This window comes from Triplophysa dalaica, chromosome 4, assembly GCF_015846415.1.
Source record: "Triplophysa dalaica isolate WHDGS20190420 chromosome 4, ASM1584641v1, whole genome shotgun sequence".
Taxonomy (NCBI): Eukaryota; Metazoa; Chordata; class Actinopteri; order Cypriniformes; family Nemacheilidae; genus Triplophysa; species Triplophysa dalaica.
Genome location: NC_079545.1, coordinates 11,575,111 through 11,599,138, shown reverse-complemented (window position 1 = coordinate 11,599,138; position 24,028 = coordinate 11,575,111). Strand labels below are relative to the sequence as shown.

General features: G+C 38.3%; 2 protein-coding genes across 6 annotated transcripts; one reads left to right on the top strand and one right to left on the bottom strand.

The window, feature by feature from the left end:
* Positions 1–92: 92 nt before the first annotated feature.
* Positions 93–7,682, bottom strand: foxn4 (forkhead box N4). 5 transcript variants are annotated; one of them, XM_056746017.1, is made up of 11 exons: positions 6,875–7,682; positions 6,153–6,241; positions 3,611–3,661; positions 3,329–3,492; positions 2,899–2,987; positions 2,698–2,793; positions 2,469–2,590; positions 2,251–2,347; positions 1,927–2,134; positions 1,454–1,840; positions 93–1,345 (listed from the first exon to the last, which is right to left on the bottom strand). In XM_056746017.1, exons 2-11 carry the CDS (start codon positions 6,236–6,238, stop codon positions 1,095–1,097), a joined length of 1,551 nt encoding a protein of 516 aa, XP_056601995.1. In that variant the 5' UTR covers positions 6,239–6,241; positions 6,875–7,682; the 3' UTR covers positions 93–1,094. The 5 variants fall into 5 exon arrangements, with proteins under 5 accessions (XP_056601995.1, XP_056601996.1, XP_056601998.1 ...); XM_056746018.1 differs by having other exon boundaries at positions 6,153–6,238; XM_056746020.1 differs by having other exon boundaries at positions 3,606–3,661; positions 6,153–6,238; positions 6,875–7,680.
* Positions 7,683–10,376: 2,694 nt separating this feature from the next.
* Positions 10,377–24,011, top strand: myo1ha (myosin IHa). The gene is made up of 32 exons (XM_056745521.1): positions 10,377–10,386; positions 14,656–14,807; positions 14,907–15,022; positions 15,104–15,302; positions 15,392–15,472; positions 15,557–15,736; positions 15,820–15,918; positions 16,402–16,515; positions 16,612–16,683; positions 16,789–16,908; positions 17,188–17,255; positions 17,474–17,579; positions 17,735–17,815; positions 17,936–18,027; positions 18,531–18,625; positions 18,759–18,805; positions 18,958–19,038; positions 19,407–19,512; positions 19,672–19,789; positions 19,891–20,004; positions 20,105–20,181; positions 20,260–20,328; positions 20,480–20,564; positions 20,653–20,815; positions 21,418–21,501; positions 21,598–21,691; positions 21,776–21,831; positions 21,923–22,058; positions 22,188–22,258; positions 22,787–22,884; positions 23,511–23,610; positions 23,696–24,011. Exons 1-32 carry the CDS (start codon positions 10,377–10,379, stop codon positions 23,720–23,722), a joined length of 3,111 nt encoding a protein of 1,036 aa, XP_056601499.1. The 3' UTR covers positions 23,723–24,011.
* Positions 24,012–24,028: the final 17 nt, after the last annotated feature.

Sequence of the window (24,028 nt, the reverse complement as noted above, 5' to 3'; positions counted from 1 at the left end):
TTCAAAGATTTTCTTGCTGTCGTTGCTATTGTTAAAGGGACAGTTCACTCAAAAACAGTTAAATCTGTATACATTTCTTTGTTCTGATGAATACCGATACATGTATATATGAACACATGGTAAGATATTTGGAAGAATGGTTTGTAACCAAACAGTTCTTAGCCACCATTGACTACCATAGTAGAAGAATTACAATGGTACTGCCCCAGAACTGTTTGCTTCCTACATTCTTCATAATACCTTCTTTTGGGTTTAACAAAACAGAAATTTACTAAGCAATTTGTTCTACTATGGTAGTCAATGGTTGCCAACATCTGTTTGGTAACAAGCATTATTCCAAATAACTTTCCATGTGTTCATCCGAACAAAGAAGTTTATACAGTTTTGGAACAACTAGAGGGTGAGTAAATCATGAACTGTTCCTTTAACTAAGATGTTACCAACCACATTGTGTTGCAAGGTGGCACTTAATTTAAGAAATGAATGGTGTACTTGAACTATACTATAACATAGCAGTCCTAAAGTGATGATGAGGTAATTTTATTTGAGCTGAATGAACCACATTCTTTATCAGTGTTGTGAGATTTTATAGCTTGCAGACATTTCAAATATTCAGATATGTACAATAAACAAAGATTCATGTCACCATTTCAGCTCATTTCATAAATATAAATAAACACAAAAACCAAAGAGCAGATATGGTGTTCATCACAGTACAACAAAAGACACACGACTACAATTACAAGGCTAACAGTTAAAAGGACAAAATCAGAAGAGAACAAGTTTCTTTAATGGTACAGATGGCAACAAACCCCAATTCATTGTTTCCCTTATTTTTTAATTTACTGACTCACTATTTGCATTAGATTCAAAAGGAGCAGTAATACTTGTATAACCAATGATGATGTTTGGGCTGTATTTTTATTTAACTTTTAAATCACTTTCATGGCAAGAATCTTCTGGCAAAATCGTCTTTTTTGGCTGCCTTCAGATGTTTGCCTTGCAGTTAATTGGAGTCTTCACCACACAAGCTACAGCCAAAACGTAACAGGTTCAGAGTAAATCTTGACTGTATTAATTGGTTGATGGTGAGATTAAAGCAAAACAATAGGCTTTGTTGCCCCTTGTGTGTTCATGTACTGGTTTGAGAGGGCATCTACAGCTGAGTATGCGGAATAGAGGCCTGTCACCTGCAGGTCTGGATAGGACAGTCCTCCTGCATTGGACACAGGTGTAGAATGACCAGTGTCCAGGTCACAGTCAGACAGGCGTAGGGGGGAGTTACTAATTGTACCTAATGCCTCCAGGTTAAAGCTATCATCCTTCATATCCTCCCACAGGTTTCCTGTAAACAACAGAGGACACTTCTTGTCTTAATATAACAACAATTAGTCATTTAACAACACTTTGAATGTGACTCTTTGGCTTAAAATTTTGTTAAAAACTGACCAACCTTGCCAGGAAAAGTCCATAATACTGGGGTCCAGGGCGTCCACCTCTGAATTAGCATCTGTGTGAATGGAGTAGAAGTCGCTGAGCTGCTTAGTATGATGCTGGAGCAGGGAGCTGTTCATCAGGTCAGGGACTGTAAGGAGAGGGGGGGTTTGAGCAGGGGCTGGGGAGGCGGGAGCGAGGCGGGACTGACTTTGGAGCTGAAGCTGAAGGTGATGTTGCATCGGTAGGCACTGCAGAGACAGTGTGACCATGGGCTGGGACTGTAGATGAGCCGGTACTGGAAGAGTATGGCCCGGGGGGCAGCTGGGTAAGCGGGTCATGCCAGTATCAACAGACTTTTGTCTGCAGCTCTCTGGTCTGTCTGTAATGAGTTTGTCTAGTTCATCTGGTGAAAGAAGAGGTCAAAGTTACTAAAGGCTATCACAAGAGTGGACAATTACAGTTTAATACATATAGTCAGGAAGTACAGACCTGGGTTGGCCATGCTGCGGCGGATGGCTGGGAGATCTTTGCGTTTCCATTTCTGCATCTCTTCTTCCATTTTGTCAATCTTTGCAGGGTTGAGTGCCCAGAGGCAACCCTTTCTGGAGGAACCACTCATCTTGTTCTCCACCTTCTCAAAGCACTTGTTCAAGGACAGGTTGTGACGTACCGAGTTCTTCCATCCATCAGGTGCCGTCTGAAAAAAGGCATTAACATAACATTTGATATCATTTATTGGCTGTTAAAGCATGCCAACCTTAGTTTACGTAATTTGTGTAACCTTCGTTTTGCTTTTACGCTGAAATCCCTTACCTTGAAATAAGGAAAGTGCTCTTTCATGAAGCTGTAGATTTCACTAACAGGAAGACTGCCTGTTTTGCTGTTCTTCAAAGCCATGGCAATCAGACAGCTGAAAATGAACCATATCAAACATAGCTTAGAGATGTTATATCCCAAGAATTATATTTTTCTTTAAATTCTAAAAGAATGGATAATTAATTATTTCTCAGTATCAGTAAATCTTAATTCACCTGTAGGAGTAAATGGGTTTGGGAAAAGTCTTGGGTTGCAGGTCTTGGTTGTGTGAGTTCATGCGGACTTGAGGGTACAAACTCTGGCTGTTGAAGTTGCCGTAAAGTCCACCGGGAGAACACTAAAAAATATAAAACATTTTTTTTTTAATAAAAACAATTTTCTTATGAAAGGCCACTGCTTTAATTACATCTGCACCTTATAAATCCTCCTAAATATTGAACTAACCTGTTGGTTTGCCTGAGTGTAAGTGTGCACTTGTTGATGAGGGGTGGTCTGGTACACTGAGGCAGCACATGGAAACCCGGGTGAAAACTGGGGCATCTGTACAAGTTAAAGTGCTTTTTAACAGCATATATTCAGCACAGTATTTGTTATTACGCATTATGATGTACAGTATGTCTTCGTAATGTCAGAAAAGTCACTTACGCTGTTGATGGCTAGAGGACTGTGCTGCATCTCACTTTGTAGATGAATCGCAGATCCTGCTCCACCTGCTGTCATGCTAGTCATCTGAGCTGAAAATTATGAGAAAATTGAAGTGTCAGAATTCAACTGTGTGTGTTTTTTATGTTTACTCTAATACTCTTAATAATTCCTGGCTTTATATAAAATCTGATAAAAAAGTAATTAACATTGATGAAGAAATGACCAAACAAATATTTTTAATTGTAGTATGTTTCTTAATCCCATTCCCCTTTTTTTCCTATGGCTTACTCTCAGCCATCATCGGTCTTGACCATCAAAGGTATAGTGAATTCAAAAAGAAATTGTCATTTATTTTAATAATGAATAGATTTCCTATTTGTGTCAATTAACTCTATTTCTTTTTTAACCCATTGTGTGTAAAGCTTCTGACCTGTCTGCTGGTCCAGCAGGCTGTTCTGAGCAGAGCTGCTGAATTCAGGCCGCCTGCCCCCGATCTGCTGCAGCCGGGGGACGTCCACAGACGTGAGCCAGGACAGTGACTGAAGATCACCGGGAAGCTCGTTCTTAAGCTGTGAGGGGTCAGTTGTCAGGAGTCTGCAAAAACAAACATAAACAAACACAGCATCTATTAATTCTACTCAATTCTTTCTTCGTGTTTCCAATGTTTTTTTATTTCCAATAAATAATTGAATAGCAATATTTTTCACCTTACATCCTAAAAGATCTTATCTTTTCAGGAAATGCACATCGTCTTTTCAATCTGCTGTTTGGGAAAAGAAATAAAAAAATACTCTCACCCTGAGATATAAACCAGCGTAGCGAGAGTTATTTACTCTGCCAATTCTTCATTCGGACTAAGCATCAAGTGGGGAGAAAAACCCTTTTGAATTCTCTCCAGACTTCCCTGCACACTCACTATTCAGTCCAATAATTGGGGTCGCTATGACAACCCTCACTTTTCAGTTATTTTGTGTGTCTGGACCCTTCAGTTGCCCCCCCTCCGTTAAACCAACCTCTAACGGTGGTCAGGTGACCGCTGCCTTCTTCGCTGTCATTGGCTGAATCATATGTAAACAACGCATGAGATCATTTGAAACATGGGTATGTGGCACACGTTGGCTGCAACAGTTGGTCCAGCCCTATTGAAAAATGATCACCTATTGTGTCCCAAACGACAAATCTGCTGAGCGGCACGTGGCTCTATTGTTTCCCCCCCAGACCCTTCCTTGATTGTCTTTACCGTTTTTTTTTTAACCAACCCCTTGCATTAATCTACTGGAATGACAGGCCTCACACAATAGAGAAAAATAGGATGCCATCTGTTTCCCTGTCCCTTTCCACCCAACCCTTGTCCCCTTTTGCCCCCTCCCCCCCCCCGCCTGGAGGCATCAGACAGTACCTAGGGGGGTAGATGGGAGGGGTAGTTGAAGGAGTTGGAGGTCAAGCCACATTGCACACACAGTCTGCCACCTGAATATATTACAGCATTGAAGGAAGAACTTAGCGACGTGGCCTTGCACTCTAGTTGCTCTGGTTCAGAGCTTCCGAATAATTACCCAACACACACACACATCCTCTCCAATATGAAACCTTAGACAGTGAACATGACAACACCGACAGCACTAAACCATCACCACCGCACTTTGAATTATCGTCCTAACACCCCTCACAATAGAAAGACATGAAAGAGGAAACTTGGGAGGACAGTTAACACTTGGCTTTATGAGTTTTCCCACTTTTTTGTGTGTGTAAAATAAGTCCTTTTGTTCTGTGTATCATTAAAAGAAATGAACCAAAACTGTCTATATATACCTAGCCTTTTTGTTTTCCATTTATCCATTTAGAAAACACTTTATAAGTGACGTACAGTGCATGTTACTCACACTAACAGAAGTTATAATGACATTTTCTGGTATCTTTATTTTCCATGACATCTAATCAAATTAGGACCATTTACAAATCAGTAAATAAACACAAAAACATTATCACTATTATTGAATGTGTATAAAGAACATACGTTTTTGTTTTATTGTCACTTTTTAATATATTTTAACGGATCCTTTGACCATATCGAGTGTATTATAAAAATGACCTATCAAATGCTTCAAAATGAGCAATCCCCACAATAAATGATAAACCCTCTCTAACGCTGAACATTTATAAAGGAATAAGCAGTTTAGAAAAAGGCATGTGAATAAAATCATCCACACAAGTCCAGAGATGTCCAACAGATGACCAAAAACTGATTTTTGGCACAACAATGTTACCCGGGACATCCACTTGTTACATTGCCAAACAATGGCCGCACTGTAAATTCAGAACTGACAATAAAATAAAGAATTATTTAAATAGTGCTTTATTTAAAGTGTCTACAAAGACCTTAACAGGAAACATACTGCTTATATTTACATAAACATCTTAAGTCTTTAAATCCTTCCTTCCATACATATGTGTTTAAGTGTTTCGCAGTCTGTATAGTTTCTAGAGAACTTTGTCTTTCACTGCAGTTCAGAGATTTTCTTATGTTCTATTGACATGCGTAATGAAGGAAAACTATCATAAAGCGACGACGATACTAGTGTTGATCACAATAATGATTTAAAAACGCTTGAATAATTGGGAGGTGAGGGGGGTATATTTTGTAAAGAATTAGTAACATGCCACATAAACTCAAATTTAGGATCATCAAGTAAGGGGGCCTACTTCCTTGTACTTATTAGCATTTCTGAAGTCTAATTGTAAACCCAGCTGTGTATTGTACCATTTTTTACGGTCATTAGGGGGCAGTTATACAAGTGGAAGAAAAAATGATTTTATTTGCTCACTGATGCAAACCATTACGTGTCCCACAGAAAGGGGGAGGCGGGCACACACAGTCACGGTTTATCACAGCTCAGGTCGCCCTCGTTTACATTCTAATTGGGAGCCACTTCTCCTTAGTGACCCGTGGAGGCCCCCGCCAAGGTTCTCAATCCCTCCGTGTGCCGACAGCGGGCGTGTAAACAGAGCTGATGCTTTCTGACAGATCCATTCAGAGCAAAGATGATTTATTCTCTCGCTCCTTTCTGTTTTCACAAACCCAATTCCTTGCTTCTCAAAACACACCTTCATTTTACAGGATAGGGAAGGTGGGGATTTGATTTAGATTAGCAGCACCCCTCTTCTTCTTGAAATTATCTTTTTATTCTCTGATCTGATACAATAATATCATTTCAAAGCAATGAGAATCGGGCATCAAAGGCGTAACCCCCTACCTGTATTCTTGTGCAGAGGTGTGGTGACTTTGTCCAGGGTTCTCGTGGATTCCTGACATCCTAGTTGTACTTCCACTTTCTATCATCTTCTGGCAGGCAAAATTAAAATGCAACGAAAATACAAACGAGATTACAATTCAATACTTTGCATACGACAGAAAAGTTTTGTTAAGGAGACATGCGATGTCTTGAATTAGATGTTAAGAAGACAACTTAACGACTGTCAAAAGTGTCCCAATTTACCTGAATTCACACTAGTGTTTAATGTTTTTCTTACAAATATTCATAACATGATGACAGTATATTGAGCAGCAAACATTTCAAAATGATAAAGAAGGAAATAAAAAACACATAAAAAATAAGAAATAAGGTTGAAATATGATCCAGAATGCAGGTAAGATTTGACTACGATCACGGGATGTAACTTAATTGGTCGACGTAACCTGTCAGTCTGCACGCGCGTCTAAATATTTACATACGAGTAACATCTCACCCTTTTTGATTTTAACAGAACACTTTACATTTATTAGCTATAGACACGTAAACAACATATTTCATCAGCTATATATAAACAACTTTATTAACTCTCTGTTATAATAAAGCTCGACATCATGTTTTGCCAGACATCGACGTGTTAGCGTAATAATGTCAGTCAGAAACAGGTGCGCAGACTCTTTATCCGTCTCTAAAATAAAAAATAAACGGACATAACTCAATCTTACCTGTTTGTGTTGAAGTTGCTCTAGGCTGCGGGCAATCGTGGGTTATGATGCGGAGGAAAAATGTCTACTGTTGGTTCGGGCACTTGTTCTCCCGAAAGAAGAAAAAAAACGTTTTTAAATTTCCCTCTCCGGTGCTGCTCGCTCCCGTCTGTCATGCGCACTGTGCACAAGCAGCGCGAGCTGTGAGACGGGAGGGGGTCTTGCGCTCTGGCAGCTGTTGCCACCGAAATCACGCAACTATCTGTCAGGGCATCTCAGTATGCTGGAAGTTTGCAGTTGTTATTTTATATCAAGTAAAATAAGGCTTTCAAAAGCTCTGCGGTTTCCGTTTCTGTTTTCATCCGTAGCACGTTCAAGTTCACAAGTTAGTCCATAGGTGAACCTTGTCATATGTCCTTGAAAACCAACGTGTCTTTGCAGTCTTCTCCAAAACAAAAAAAACGAGTCTAGCAGAATTCCTCCTCAGTTTATTTTAAACGCATATTTTCAAGCCTACGAAATCCTATAAACGGTCAAAGCAAACCGAGACCTGTATTTCCACATCCACTCGTAGCCATTGGCAACATATAATAACATTACAGTTCCTGATTTATGTTTCGCCTATCGACGTCCAGGCCTATTTTGTATACTTCGAGCTAAAGACATCCTCTTCCTGCGATTCTCTGTGAAATTCTGCGGCAATAGTGTGCTGTAATTTAGTTCTGCTTGTTATTTAACCGCCTTTGAAACCGCGTCGTTTTGATAAATTGCAGCGGGAAAAGGCGCTGTGTGGCGCGCGCTGCAGGTGACACATTCACGACAAGACCATTCGTTCCCATTATAAAAGACTAACCTGTGAAATGAAACGTAACCTAACGGCAACTGATTATATTATTAACAAACAACACAAAGTGATTTTATTTCTGTTTGCTGTAAGTAGTATTTGGACAAACATTACAATAATGTAATATTCTAATGACAATTAAAGTTACACATGATAGGCCTACAAGCTTGGCTTACAATTATGGGTTTTGTTTCTAAAAAACATCAGAAACATTGGAAGAACATGTGAATTTAATATACGAAACCATTTATTTATTATTGTTTTTATTAAAATTATTGCTTGTATAACAAAAAAAATATTCAATAGCTCTTCGACAATTTCCAACTTCTAACATGACTTCAGAAAAACTGTTGAAATGAAAAATGTTTTAAACCAGTTGGAAGTGAGCTGGCCGGTGACGTTAATTGACTTGAACCACATGGGACACTACAGATGGTAAATCGCAAAGTCACAATGGTCACAATCAATGAGCACTTGCAACGGACAAAAAGACGCTCCCAGGAGAGGAACACTGGGTCCTAAAGCTCATGTTTTCCACCCACAGCCACTGATTCGTCAGAAGACTGCAGATCTTGAGTCATTTTAAGCAGTTACAGCAATAACAGTTTATCTGTAGGTTAATAGCTATTTTTTCAATTATAATATGCGTATTTTACATGCAGTTTTTATGAACTCATATTAAGGATCAGACTACAAAAAATATACATGTGTAGTTTAAAAATAAATAATTCCACTTAATGTCAAGACTTATAAAATTTCAATCTAAAAAATTTCAATCTAGAATACACACTTGCTGTGTTGAAAAAAGCTATAAAGAATAGGCTCTTCTATTTGTATTATGCACCTCTTTTGAAAAAAAAACATAAGCCCTCTTTTCATATTGTTATTCAGAAGTGTCATCTTTCATTTAACTGTAACTGTCAGTGTAACTTCCCAGATGTTTTAGGATCGTGTTTCGACAAATAGGGCTAGATAATTGTCAAACATATGTCACAATCCTATTTCAGACTTCATTTTGAGTTGTTTTGATTTTTATATTGTTTTAACCCAATCACTTGTAGTGGGGAGGTCATTCTTTCCCTCTCTTTGCCCCTATTGGTATATTCTGCTGCCTAGATAATGAAGGACCTTTTGAGTGACCTTTTCGACGGCTGTCACCCAGACTGAACATATATGACATCAGAGAAGCACAATGCATAAATCTGTCTTTAATGGGTCAGAGGGTTCTTTAGAGAATCTCAACATTTTCACACAAAACTAATTGAATAGATCCTTTTGGCGAGGAATTATCGTGCCATGCTGTGTTTAGTGCGATGTTTGAAATGTTATAAAAGTTCTGTGAAAATACTTTACAATTCTATTAGTAAAATCTTATAGTGTGCCTTGCCATACAAAACAGTTGTAACACTCAAATAAATTGATTTAACCCCTTGTATCAGTGGCCGCCTCCTATTCTTCTGTTGCTGATCTGACCTGCAAAGATCCAGTTCAAACACCATGTCTCTGGGGTCACCAATCAGGTCACCTCTTGACACCAGTCTTTTGTCATATCAACAGGTCAAGGCTTGCCTAAACTCTGACAGGGAGAGTGAATACAAGCTTTCCACCATTCATTCAACACCTCAAATACGACTTGTGTCATCCTACTTGGCTCATGTCAAAATGGTTACTTTTGCTTGATTTGTTTGAAGAAACTGTGAGTCTCTCTCACGGCAAAACAGATCTCTATTGACCATTTTGTAAAACAAAAACAACACTAGTCCCGAAGCACTTCCTGTTTAGTATTTTGACTATACAAAACATCTTTAAGACTTAATTATATAGACCACTTTGCAAGATGTAAACACTGGTCCGGAAGTACTTCTGGTTTCAGTTTTTATTCGATTTTTTGAATCTTACACATATAATGAATTATATTCTTTCAACATTTTGATTCGGTTATAAATGTTCTGTTTGTTGTGTTCTGTTCAGACCTTTGATTAGTGTTACAAGACAGAAACAGGATAGTTTTCTGACCGGCGTTGCTCATGTTTTCCGAAGTGGTCTATATGTAAAATTTAAATGAAATGAAGAGAAAATTTCATTCATGTTTTGCAAACAGGTCTACAAAAATAAAATACACATGTTCTCTTCATAAAAATACTTTCTGATTATTACCCACTACTAGGAAAAAAGAAGAGAAAAAAATGTAAGCAATAAGAATCGAATGTTGTAAAGAATGCTGATCTCAATGTAGAGTAATTTCTTCCCATCCCTCTTTATAAAGAAAATCCCAGCAAAAACAAAGACGAAACACCCAGCTAATACTGAGAAAAGCGAGGCGGGACTTTCGGTGGGAACGCGGCAAAGCCGGTGTTATAATACACCCTTATTCTCCGCTTGGAATCTCTAATGGGAAAATCAAGTGCTGTGACTCCTGTATAATAGGATTTGCTGGGTCTCGTGCTGCATCAGGGCCCAGTGGGCAGCACAAAGCCTGTTAAGGCTGGACAAGCATTACTAGAAAGGGGGGTGTGAAACAGAACAGAGTGAAGGTAGCCTTGACAACAGTGGTTGTGAATGGGACAACTTTGAATATGACTGCGGAGAGATGAGTATGCTACCTTTACAGTACTCCATTCCTCAGGGGTTTGCAATCAATACAGAATGACAATGCCAATGATTATTATAGGTTTAATCATGCAAGGTCGTAGATAAAGTTCAAGTGCAGCATTTCAATTGTCACCTTGTTGAAAGTTAGTCTGTGGTATTTAATCAGGCCGTGCACTATATATCAAGCTGGAGATAAACAGCAAGTGCCTCTAGGAAACTCAATCGTTTCTGCTGGATTATTTGGGTCATTAGTAGAGCGAAAAGATACACCGGTTAATCGTCTCAGGCATGCCTTGGATAACTAGGCTAAGGGAAAATACAGGGCTTGGCTGGATCACACAGTCTTAAACATCTTCCCAAGTCCAGTTTATCCAAAAATGACATAGTAATCTTCTTAGTCATCCCTGGTAGGTTGCAGAACAAGCTGTGATTTAATGGCCACTATTTTAGGCCCGAGACAGTGCACAGAAACACAAAGGAGCGCCGTCAGCTCCTACGACAAGTTTATTGACGCTCTCAAACTCAACGCTTGTATGAACAGCGGTTAATTAGCCATTAATGTATTTCCCCGATCAAAGATCAGAAATAAGAGCTGCCCCGTTGTAGTGTTCTGTTTTAATGTGACAGCATAAGAGGACTTGGGGAAGGGTTGATATCCACGTTTAGTAGGATTGTGTTTCTGTATCTTTGTGTTACACCCAAAGCTGAGGTAGACACCTAGGTAAGCACTGAATAAGATCTCTGAACCCCCACCTGACTGGGCCATGAATCATTAAGCACCCAGGCCTTGCAACCAGAACATGGTTCATCATCACTGTGAAGAGCGCAGGAATAATAGATGGCTATAGTCGCCGTACCCGAGTAAACTGAGTGAAGCCTTGTTAGAAACACACAAATCGATGTTATGGGAGTTTTTGAAGTCTGAGACGGTTTACTGAAGGTTCATTTTATGATCCAGGGATGGTCAACGACACAGACTGGTTTAAGCTTTATTCAACATAGGAGAATCGGTCTGGATGTGTGTAGTTCTCCTGTTTTGATCTGCGGCTGAACCATTCGGCTCTCAGGATGCAGGTATGATGATTGTGTGCATGTGAATTTTTGTTGGAATTACTGAATGTGTTGGCTAATGCTAATGGACTCGGCATACAATAGTTTTAAATGCTATAATCTTTATTATACCCCAATAATATGTTGCATAAAGTAAACATAACAGCAGAATGTCATGACAATGAACGATTTAATCAAAGCAACATTTCACTATTTGAAAAGGCCATTCATGTGTTATTTTATTGTTTTTATCCTTTTTGTTAGCTCTTTCCACGCATTGGCAAAGAAAGCATATCAGCTCACTAAAATGTGTCCTTGTGTTTATCGAAAGTTATGAAACTGTTATAACTTTAAGTTGTCACTCTAAGAAAGAAAGACGTAACCAGACCTCACGGCTCACTTCATGAGAGTTCTTGTATTGCCTGTTAGGTCTAGTCTTTCCTATTCTTGGCCAGGCCTTAGGAGGAGTAGGATGTCTTCAATGTATCTATCATTACGTTTCTTCCTCCATTCTTACCAACCTCCTTCCCTCCCTTTCTTATTTGGTTGAGGTCATCTCCACTCAGCCATGACTGACACGTTAGACCGGGCTGAAGGACCATCTCTTAATTAAAAGACAATTGCCCGGTATAGCAGACAAGGCTTAAGGCTAGCCCCAGAATGAAATGAATATTTGAGCTGTCTTACTTGAAAATAAATTCCCCTGTCATGTCTTTAAATATCTTTAAATATGTCAATGCCATTGTTTTGTCTCAAGATGCACACCGGTAATGTTTTTATCTAAGGCATTTTATTAAAACCGACTTAAATATCCTAATTTAACTAAGGCGTAGTCCTGGCTTAAATAAGCCTTGTCTGTGAAACCTGGCCAATGGGTTCTATATTTAGCAGGAAAGCTAACGTGACACCTCATGTGACAAGGGAATATACTGTCAGTTTTGTGTCAATGGCCATTTAATTTTCTTAAAATGGAAAAGATGCTTATGCCTAAAATTAAACTATTTGTTTTGCAGACAAATATTTGTGCATATTAATTGACAAAACTGTAAAGTAATACATTTATATTATATTATTTCCTCCTTTTGTTTACACAACATTTTTCTCTTCACTATTTTTGTAAATGTGGAAGATAGTAATAGTAATGGTTGAGACTGTTTTTTTCAACCAAATTGAAAACTTTAGGTTCCTCGGATGTCTAAGAATAACACGTTCCTTACTGCAAGTTTGTGAGAAGAGGAACAGGCTTTTCCTGGGGCGACGTCCATGCGTCTTATCACACCGAACGTCACACTATCAACATTAGCATCCCCTCTATCCATTGTTGCTCATGTGACATTGAGTTCAGCTTGTTCCCATGTGGAGAGAGAAACTAGAGAGGGGGAGTCTCCACAATTACACTGAGATTGAGATTGGTTCTGACATCTCAAATGGGGGATCTTCAATGATATTGTTCACCTGCCCCTTTGGCTTAAAGCAGGGTGAGCGGGGGAGGGGCATGTTTTGGGGTTGTGGGCGAGGATGTGAAATGCTGGGGACCGCAAAGCAAGGTGGTGGGTGGTGATCCGCCACTGCATGTGGCGGGGTGAAAATTTTATTGGCGGACAGGTGGGAGAAAATCTCCCAAATACCTCCCCCGCCCTGATCGCACCCGCAACAGCCTTTTCCGTACGGTGTTCCAATAACCGCACGGTTCAGAACAAGCCTCCATTGTGTGGCCGGAGGGCATGCTAAATGAGTGTCTTACGGATCAGCGGGGCACGGACCGTTACAGCACAATTTAGTCTGTCCCGTTGTCTCAAGACGGCCCCATTTCAAAACTCTCAGATCAGACAAATATAAGCAACCCCCCTTCCAATGTCCCTTCCATATCGCCCTCTCCCTCTCTTCTGCTCCTTTGCACTCGTCCCCTCTACATCCAAACAGGCCGCACCAGCCCAAATAGGCCAAATCTCATCTATTGTCCTGGGACTGCCCAGTGTGAAATTCGGTGTGACATTAAATGTTTTCTAATGAATAAATTGTGAAAGGATATGCAGAGAGAATATGTGTAATGGAATGTAGACTGCATTTTAAAAGCTTCTTCATTGTCCATCGTCTTTGGAATTTACAGGACAAAAAACGGCCCCTTTCAAAGCTAATGAGGTTTATGGGGTGAAGGCAGGGGGGAACAGAAGAGATTTTCAGGGGCTTCAAGTCTTAGATTAGATTTAGATTTTTTTCAGCAACCCCTCTTTCTGTGTCTTTTATTAATTTTCTATATGAAAGTCAAATATCGTCGGATTGTAAAGGTCAGCGGAGGACAAACTCAAGAACAAAAAAGTATCCTCATTTTGTTGAGAAATACACAACTTCTCTATTTTTAAAACACCATAAACTAACATTGAGCTGAGGAAGTAACTCAACGTTATGGTAAACCACTTACTGGATTACTTTAAGGAGTGAAGAATCCGATTATTTAGAACTGGACAGTTTAGTAATTTTTTTGTTTACTCTTGAATCCTTTTTATGTGAAATAGATATTGTCATTGTTTTTGTTGTCATGTCGTTGCTTTGCTTTATTTTACATTCCAGAGCCAAATCAGAAGATGGCTGATTGCATTTAATGCTATCGGATACGCTCTGTGGAATATATCCAGATACAACATATATATAGCCAAAGCTAAGCTGTCAGTCAGGCACAGGAACATGTTGTACTCACTGCAGATGATATCTCATTACAGAGTGCTTTACAATAGAGATAAGCACTGTAGTTAAAAATCTGATTAGAATAATGCGGTTGGATGATCTTGATATAGTCAGAGACCTTAGACCCTGATTCTTGGTTTTAGTATCAACATTTATTCAAGAGTGGTAAGAAAGAGTAAAGACTCATAAAATGGCTTAGATATTAATTTGATTGATGACCAAATGCAGAATGAAAGTTGAAATAATTGAACCACATTTTTTTTCTTTTACAATCACTATATATCACTACCAACTTTTTGTTTCATTCTGTGAATTAGTGATTAAATATGATGGAATAATCCTGTTTTTTTAACAACTCTTATTCATTTTTGCATTCTCTCAGTCTTTCGCATTGCTGTTGGGTGTTTCATGTCATTTCTGAGGTTTGTTTCTGTTGAAATTCAACAGACACCATGTGGTCTCTTAATTATTTCAGCGCCTGTTTTATTTGACTGAAATTTATATTTAGGTTTGTTTACGCCAAGCCGGAGCCACACGGATGCAGACTTACAACAAAATCCTGAAGACTTGGTCAGTGTAAAGCATTGCACTGAGTTGTGGTCACTGATGTCCTTGTCTGATCGACAGAAAGGAAAGGTTAAGCTGGGTCAGCTGGACTTGGAGGGAGCACTGATTGCCAGAGACCGAGTTGGCATCCAGGATTTTGTGCTTCTCGATGCCCACAACAGTGAGACGGCCTTCCTAGACAATCTAAAGAAACGTTTCTCAGAGGATTTGATATACGTGAGTGAAAAGCCAACCCTTAAACCACGAAATACACCGTCAATCATTTTATAAAATTTTATTATTATGATTGTATAATCTTTTTAAATTTTCACATAGACTTATATAGGTACTTTGCTGATATCCGTGAATCCATATAAAGAGCTGGACATCTTCAGTAAAAAGCAGATGGACCTCTACATGGGGGTGAACTTCTTTGAGCTTCCACCACACATGTAAGTGAAGCTTTACCTTCATTATCAAACCACAAATGACAAGAAAAAAGACTCAAATTCTCATGTCGTATCCTTTTTCAGTTACGCATTAGCAGATAATGCTTACCACACCATGCTAACAGAAGCCAACAACAATTTCATTCTGATATGCGGAGAGAGTGGGGCGGGGAAAACAGAGGCCTCCAAAAAAATCCTGCAGTTCTATGCGGTTAGCTGTCCGAGCACTACTCTACTGGACACCGTGAGAGATCGCATGCTCATGTCCAACCCTGTACTAGAGGTCAGTCCTTTAAAAATGTTGACTGTAAGTGTTGGATGATGGATAAGCATCCACTGTGTATACCGTACATTCTTCGTCTGTGTTTTTAGGCTTTTGGAAATGCAAAGACGATGAAAAATGATAACTCTAGTCGTTTTGGGAAGTATATGGACATTCAGTTTGACAGCCAGGTATTGACTGATAGAATGAAAATAGATCTGATCGATTTCTCTGTAACATAAAAGATAAAGAAGGTTCCTTCCTGTTATTCATAGGGAGATGCTGTCGGTGGCCATATCCTCAGCTATCTGCTGGAAAAGTCCAGAGTGGTCCATCAAAACCACGGAGAGAGAAACTTTCACATCTTTTACCAGCTGGTAGAGGGAGGGGAGGAGGACCTACTGAGGCACCTGGGCTTGGAGAGAGATACCAAGCGTTATTGCTATCTGGTGCAGGTATGACTTCTAGTTTGATGGGAAACTACACCAAAAGTGTCCAAACAGGATTCAATTTCCCAATGTTTCTGTTGTCCTCATAGGGTGAATGTTCCAATGTGAGCTCCATTAATGATAAGAATGACTGGAAAACAGTTAAAAATGCTCTGTTGGTCGTTGACTTTTCTACTAGCGACATTGAGGTAAGTTCAACCATTAAAACGAACAGTGTGTAATTTTGGAGGATCTATTAACAGAAATGCAATATAATACAGACAAACTGCTCTGCAGATCGCGTCTCTTAAACAGGTTATCTCCTTTGGCAAAGAAGCGAAAACGTGATGACATTTTTATCCTCTGAGCCGTTGGTTGCAATTCACAACCTCACCACTAGATTTACATTTACGGATTTGGAAAACAATATATCCAAAGCGACTTACAATGCATTATACCATGCCATGTATCTGAGTATGTGCAATTCCCTGGGGTCGAAACCATAACCTTGGCGTTGCTAGCACCATGCTGAACCACTGAGCTACAGGAAAGCCTGGGAAAAATGCCACCAAAATCTCAACATTGGTCCTTTAAATGTCTGAAATCGTGTGTGTGTGTGAATTATGTGTTTAAAGGTGAATTTTAATAAAACTACCTCCTTTTATCATAACTTGCTTTGTTTAATGTGCTAGCACCTCTTTGGGATTATAGCTAGTGTGCTTCATCTGGGGAATGTGCACTTTGATGGTGACTCCAAAGGTTATGCTATTCTGAACTCAAATGCAGCACTACGCTGGGTATCTAAGGTCAGTCTTCACTATAGTCTTTTTTTAACTACTTAAACACTCTTAGTGATCATGCAATTTACATAATCTTTCTGACGTTGTGATCGTGATGCTCAGCTGTTAGGGGTCCACGTGCAAGTGCTTCAGGAAGCCCTTACATATAGGAAGATTGAAGCCAAATCAGAGGAGGTAAAATGAGAACATGTGTTAAATGGCATGTGTTAAAATGTCTAATGATTCTGTTTATTCAGTGTTTCATTCCTTGGATTTGTAATCTGTCTCTCTGGTCCTCAGGTACTGAGCCCATTCACTGTGGATCATGCAGTCTACGCCAGAGATGCACTGGCAAAAGCCATATACGGCCGTACCTTCACATGGCTCGTCAACAGGATCAATGAATCTCTGGAGAATATGGTAGGACAATATTAAAGAACAATTCAAATAAACATTCATTTAAAAGTTGTGTTAAATTTTGTTGGTTAAAGTATAGAAATGGTCTGCACCAATAGCCCCGTTTTGTGCTACTATCCTGTCATAGTAAAGCCAAAAGCCCCTCAAACATACCTTAAAAGAAATAGAAACAATTTGTTTCATTGTATGGACGTGTATTTTTAGTTTATTTCGTTAACACGTATAAGGCACATCCCACTTGTATCTTGCCATCTTGTATCTCAGTTTTAATGTTTTGTTTAGGACTCTAATAGGAAGACAGTCATTGGATTGTTGGACATCTATGGATTTGAGGTATTCACTGTCAACAGGTATGAATTTGAAATGAAGTGTCTTATTAAATAGACAAACAGATACACAGACATAGGTAGTTGAGTTAACATCTAAGAGCTGATAGACGGATGTGTACCTTTATAAAATATGCAACACCCAGCACACTTCTTGCCAGTGACATTGTAATGCAACCTGTAGATACTGTTCTGTTTATAATTTATCTGTTGTACTCTATTGATGATTTTTCTGTTTTTAGTTTCGAACAATTCTGCATAAATTACTGCAATGAGAAGCTCCAGCAACTCTTCATTCAGTTGACACTAAAGGCTGAACAGGAAGAATATGAAGCGGAAGGAATTGGGGTAAGAATACACTATTATTAATTCTGATATGGTAGTAATGGCAAAGTTACTTTTGCATAGTGACCCCTATCAAACTTTGCTTGCCTATTTTATGATTTACATAATGCAATAACATCCAAAGATCATAGGAATTATTCACTTTCTTTCTGTGTCAGTGGGAGCCGGTGCAGTTCTTCAACAATAAAATCATCTGTGACCTGGTTGAGGAGAAGCATAGAGGAATCATCTCTGTGCTGGTAGGGAATGATGAAAACACTTCTTGACAAACATCGAAAGGACAGACCAATAACCTGATGATTGTAATGAAAGATGGTGCCAACTGAAGCATTTGTATATTCTGTCTGATGGAATTGCAGGATGAGGAGTGTTTGAGGCCAGGAGATGCCACAGATCTCACATTTCTTGAGAAGCTTGAGGAGAAAATGGGCAATCATCCGCACTTCTTGACGTGAGTTTATCTTTTAAAAATAGACAATAACTTAAAATTATTCGTTTTCAATTAATTCAGCGCTGATTGAAACAATCAATAGTTTGATTCTTGACTACAATGCTGAAGAATCAGTCAAGGCTGAAACTGAAGCATTCGCCCCCTGGTTGGGTCGCATTGTATTTCTTAAGCTTTTATTGACTGATTTGACAGAAAGACAGAAAGATTGTGATGCTGTAATATACTTCTTTCAGATCAAAGACCGTTACTGAATAACTGAGCATGTGGCAAAAAACTAGGAAAATATCTCATGCGCTGTGATGTACTGAACACGGCACATATTGATGAAATGTATCTCATGCTTTAAGTTGCTTTGGATAAAACTACTGTCGAATGAAGAAATAAATAAATCAGAATAAAACACAAAACTCACAACAAGAATACTGGTGGATTATAACAATTGAAGTCTATTCAAGCAGTCTTTAGTAAGAATTTGATTTGCTTTATTATTCTGTCAACTAAAGGCATAAACTGGCTGATAAGAAGACACGTAAGACACTTGAGAGAGGAGACTTTCGTCTGCTTCATTATGCAGGGGAGGTGACCTATTGCGTTGTGGGTAAGAGAAGAGCAGAAAATGTCCTGTTTCAAATGTTACGAAACCTCTGATTTGCCAGAATGGCTCTCTTTCAGCTTGATTCTGTCTTTGTTTGAATTATCTATCAATGATGTATTTTTTTCTTATTTTACAGGGTTCATTGACAAAAACAATGATCTTTTGTATAAGAACATCAAAGATGTAAGTGAACCGGGGGAGACTTTAAGATAATGCTGGTCAGGATGGATGAACGGAAAATGACAAAATAAGACACTCAATTATGCTCTCCTTATTTTTGGTCTAGGATGGTTGATGAGGTGGATTTATCATCTGTCTCTATGTGTTTGTCATAGGTGTTGCGCCTGTCAAAAAATCCCATAATTCAGCAGTGCTTTCCAGTCACTCAAGAAGACAGCAAAAGAAGGCCTGAGACAGTGAGTCCACTGGCCGTGTTCAATGTAACTCTGGAGAATAGAATAGAAATTCATTGTTATTGTATATTTTGCATTCACCGAAATTGGAGATACTAGCACTGTCCATACGTAAGCATGCACAAGTCAATACAACTCACCGTAGTATAAATTATAGAAAACCAAATTGTTTTCCTGAAATAGGAAGCTAAAAGGGACGTTTGGAGTTTAAAATAATGCATTGTGGGTAACTAATAAGTAGCCTCAGATAAGACTGTTAACATACATTTTAAGGGGAATGTGTGCATAGTAAAAATACAGCTATAATAAATTAAATATAATATAAAATTGCTATAAATACATTTTAAACATTTTAAAATTGTCATTTCTAGGTGGCCACTCAGTTTAAGAATAGCCTTCAGAGGCTGACAGAGATTCTGACGGCTAAGGAGGCATGGTATGTGCGATGTCTCAAGTCCAATGACAATAAACAACCAGGTTAGAATCTAAACCATCGCTTTTTTTTTCTTCTGCCATACGATATAAATATAATTTTGTAAATATAAAACAACTATAAAAGTTCAGTAATATAATTTATTTCTATATTATATTTCAGTCATGATGAAATTATGTGCCCTTCTATTTCTTTCATCACAGGCAAGTTCGATGAAGTTCTAGTGAAACATCAGGTGAAATATCTGGGGTTGATGGAGCACCTGAGGGTCAGACGAGCGGGATTTGCATATAGGCGTAGATATGAAGTCTTTTTAAAGAGGTGAACTAACAAACAACAACTTTAAATTGTCGTGACAACTGTGGCTTTTCAAATTATTTAAATGAGATAAACTGTATAGCTAATGCAATATGGTAATTAAGGTATAAAGCACTTTGTCCTGCAACATGGCCCCACTGGAGGGGAGTTCCTGCAGAAGGGGTGGAAAAACTAGTTCAGCATCTGGGCTACCAGCCTGATGAATATAAAATGGGCAGGTGAGTGAGTAAATGAAAACGTAACAATTTAATATTAACAAATAAGCATGCTTTTGAATTCCAAGAGAACTCAAATAAAATGCTTTGCCTCTCTCTCAAGGACAAAAATATTTATACGATATGCTAGGACTCTATTTGCCACTGAAGATGCTTTTGAAATCTGCAAACATGACCTGGGTAAGCAACAGAGGACTCAAGAGAGAGAGTGCTCACAATTTCAACACTAGATTTGATTTGTTCATGTTTCTGTTACAGCTACGAAATTACAAGCCAAATATAAAGGATACAGAGCCAAAGGAGAGTTCAGAAAACAGAAAGAGGCTGGTAAGAAAAATATTTTAGATTTTCCACCTCATGTCTCTCTCATCGGTCACTGTGATTTTAACCCCTTTTACTATGAAATGTTGCAGACATACACACGTTTTCATTTGATTCAATTAGTTTGAACTGCTTTGTTTGGCAACATTTTTCCTAGCTACGAAAATAGAGACCTGCTGGAGAGGGGTGCAGGCACGGAAGGAGAGAGACAGGAGAGCCTGGGCTGTCAAAGTTATTAAAAAGTCAGTGATATCAGTTTCTTTATTTTAATAAATGTTATAAAACAGGTATACACCTCTTTATTCATGGCGTGCTTTGTTATCCGTGTAGGTTTATTAAGGGCTACATGACACGTCGAGAGGCAAAAACTACAGACAACTCAGAGTACCTGGCTTTCGTCAGACAGAGCTACCTCAATCGACTAAAGAATAACTTACCAAAGACGGTGCTGGACAAGACCACATGGCTGACCCCACCTCCAGTTATTTCAGAGGTATTCAGATCCCTTCCGTTCCCTGAATAGATAGGGATCCAAATATAAAATCATTTTTATATTTCTTTTTTATTGTGCTGCAAAATATCAAACAGAGTGGCATCTTTAAGGAACAAAGTGGGCCAATTTTGCTACTATTTTAACCAACTGGTCCCATTGATAGTAAATGTATGAAGTGAGTTCTCAAGTTCACACTGGTGCCCTGGCAGGGGAACCACAAGTAAACTTGATTTCACAATCAAAAGTGTTGAAATAATGTGTCTCAATGTCTTCATTTGTCTTGCACTAACTAGTAACTTTGTATTGGCACCTATTGTATTATTGCTCCTGTATGACACATCGCTTGTTGCTCCCTAAACTCTGTGGATAAAAGCGTCTTATAAGTGACTAAATGTAAATGTAAACTATGTTTTATAAGTAAAAACAAACCTTTTTGTCTACTTGATTTGCTTAATAATCAAACCCATTTACAAATACATCTGGTACCAATAATATTTTACAAATAGCATCTACAGCTATACTGTTTGCAGAGTTTAAGGACAATAACTTCATTGATCATTTTTTGGGGAAGTCTTCTAAGAGCTTGACATTGCTGTGTTTAGACCTCTGAGATTTTGCGTCAGCTGCACACTCGTATGATGGTGAGGAAGTATGTGCGTGGAATCACACCTCAGAGAAAAGCGCTGGTAACCATCACTCTTGCTTTGTCTCATTAAATTAACCACAATCAAGGAGACCATGTAAAATGACTGCTGAATAATTCTGTCATTGTCCTTTCATAGCTACAACAAAAAGTAGTAACCAGTTCAATCTTTAAGGGAAAGAAGGACAGCTATCCTCAGAGCATCAGTGTACCTTTTGTGGACACCAGAATCAGTCAGTACATTATATTTTCCATAAAGACAAATAACAGTATTCTGCACATCGTATTTTTAATTTATATGTTCAATTTCCAACAAGGTGACCAAGATATAAACATGAGGGTTCTTCAGACCATAAAAAATGAACGTATCAAGGTAAACCATAAACTTAATGAGGTCATTACTGTCAATCATGCAGTGAAGAATAAGAAGATAAGCATGTTCTCCTTACCTTTTCTTTCTGCAGTACAGTGTTCCTGTGGTGAAGTATGACAGGAATGGATTTAAATCCAGACAAAGACAGCTAATCTTCACCCAGACTGCTGTGTACATGGTAGAAGAAGCTAAGATCAAACAGAGAGTTGGCTATGTGTCTTTAAAAGGTGACCACACATGTCTCAGAGAGTAAAGAGCATGTCACGAAATAACATTAAAGTTATTTCTTGCAAGAATTGTATTTGTTTTGTACATAATAGAGTTTATAGTGTGAAGCATTGATTTTTTATCTGCAGGTGTTTCTGTCAGTAATTTGGGTGACTCCATCATGATTCTCCATGTTGCTTTTGATGATCCAAAACAAAAGGTGAGTCAACTTGAACATCATCAAGCGAATGCTTCATACTGTGTTGTGACAAAGGACATTGTTTTAAGGGGGTGCACGATAAATTATCAGCCATATCGGTATCGGACGCTAAATGGCCCGATAATAAAATTATATTATATCATTTATTGTTTGAATCAGACTGCTCTCTGAATATTGTCTTGAGACCTGTTAGACTTGTGGCTATTAAGAACATTGTTCTAGATTGCTGGAACAACATCTATAATTTGTCTATTGAAGAAAAAATTACCAGAAAAGTTTTAAAGTTTTAAAAGTAACTAAAATAGGCTTTGTGATGTTTTCAAATAAAAGCAGGTGTCCACTTTGCCTTGTGTTTCAGTCTTTCAGTTTGATATTTAGAAACTGCATTTTGGCCATTTTATGGGTTATCAGCTTTCTAATGTTAAAGAATTATCATTATTGGCCAAAACTGACTACTTTTAAGGGCATTACATAACTTTGTATTTATTTGGATGAGTAATGTTGTTCTTTTCTGCTTTCTGCTTTAAGGGCGACCTTATACTGGAGTGTGAACACCTGTTTGAAACTTTGACCAAACTGGCTATGGTCACAAACAAGCAGAATGACATCAAGGTGCTTCAAGGAAGGTAAAGAAAGTTTCATCTTATTTGTTGACTGGAAAGTGGTTTTTTTAACGATTAGTTCTTGTCCTTAAATCTGATTGGTTGTGCCGTGATCTGAGCCATTGTAAAATTCCCAAAAACGTACAGTTAACTACATTACATAAGAATCACAGACTCACTGTTGCCACATCTGTGTTGCTCGGCAACCACTTTAGTTGTTTCTGCTTCATTGTTTGGAAGAGACAATTTTTCTTATTAAAATAAATTTTTATTTGTGTTTTATTATTGGTGGAAACTAGATATACAGTATATGGTGCAAACAACATTGCATGTATGAAGAAATGTGTGATGAAGTGTTAACATAGATTTGTGCCACTCCAATTTCCAGCTGACAATTAAAATAATTTAAAATGAAATATCTATTATTAAATACTTATTTGGGTTAAATAATAATCTCTCAATTTAATCACAGTAAAATGTAAAAATGATGCACGCATGCAACCCTCCCGGGTGAAGCCACCGGGCCTATCTTAATGCCAGCATATGAGGCTTTGCAAAAAACTTAATGAACAAAGCTTTCTGATTCAACAGAATGGCTACAAAATGTGTGTATCTGGGAGTTGTTATGCTAACAGTTATTCCACTCACAGCATTAAGTTTGAGATCAAAGCAGGCAAGGAAAACTGTGTTGACTTCAGTACTGGACAAGAGCCTATGGTTTATAAAGGCAAAAATGGCCATCTGATGGTGGTAAGTGAACTTTAAATTCAACACGATTTTTATACTGTTAAAGATTTCTGTGACAATGGTACTCAAGACACTTTCAATATCTAAGGTGGCTCCATGGATCAAACCTCGATGACCTCAGCAGGTGATTTGAATTGTATATATTTCATGAGGGGAATCATGTAAAGGAAGATGATACCTCACACCACGCCCACCATTCAGAGCTCAATATACAGAAAAGCAAAAAGCATTAATGGCTGAAAAAAACACAAAGAGGAAAGCATCACAGTGTGGATAAAAAAAATATTTTGTTGACCAAGTTGTGTTTATAAATGCTGCCTTTCGGATTACTATTATTGTAATGACATTGTATATTTTTATCATTTTAATGCTATTGTGCTAACCAGCTATATATTTTATATCAACATAAACAAACCACAGA

What these genes read in the sequence shown, in the direction of transcription:
- foxn4 (XM_056746017.1), bottom strand. Translation starts at nt 6,238, where the DNA reads ATGATAGAAAGTGGAAGTACAACTAGGATGTCAGGAATCCACGAGAAC. An exon ending in CCGCAGCATGGCCAACCCAG is followed by an intron (nt 1,841 to 1,926) that starts GTCTGTACTTCC and finishes TTCTTTCACCAG; the next exon opens with ATGAACTAGACAAACTCATT. An exon ending in TATGGACTTTTCCTGGCAAG is followed by an intron (nt 1,346 to 1,453) that starts GTTGGTCAGTTT and finishes TGTTGTTTACAG; the next exon opens with GAAACCTGTGGGAGGATATG.
- myo1ha (XM_056745521.1), top strand. An exon ending in TTGAAGCCAAATCAGAGGAG is followed by an intron (nt 16,684 to 16,788) that starts GTAAAATGAGAA and finishes TCTGGTCCTCAG; the next exon opens with GTACTGAGCCCATTCACTGT. An exon ending in TAAAAAATGAACGTATCAAG is followed by an intron (nt 21,832 to 21,922) that starts GTAAACCATAAA and finishes TTCTTTCTGCAG; the next exon opens with TACAGTGTTCCTGTGGTGAA.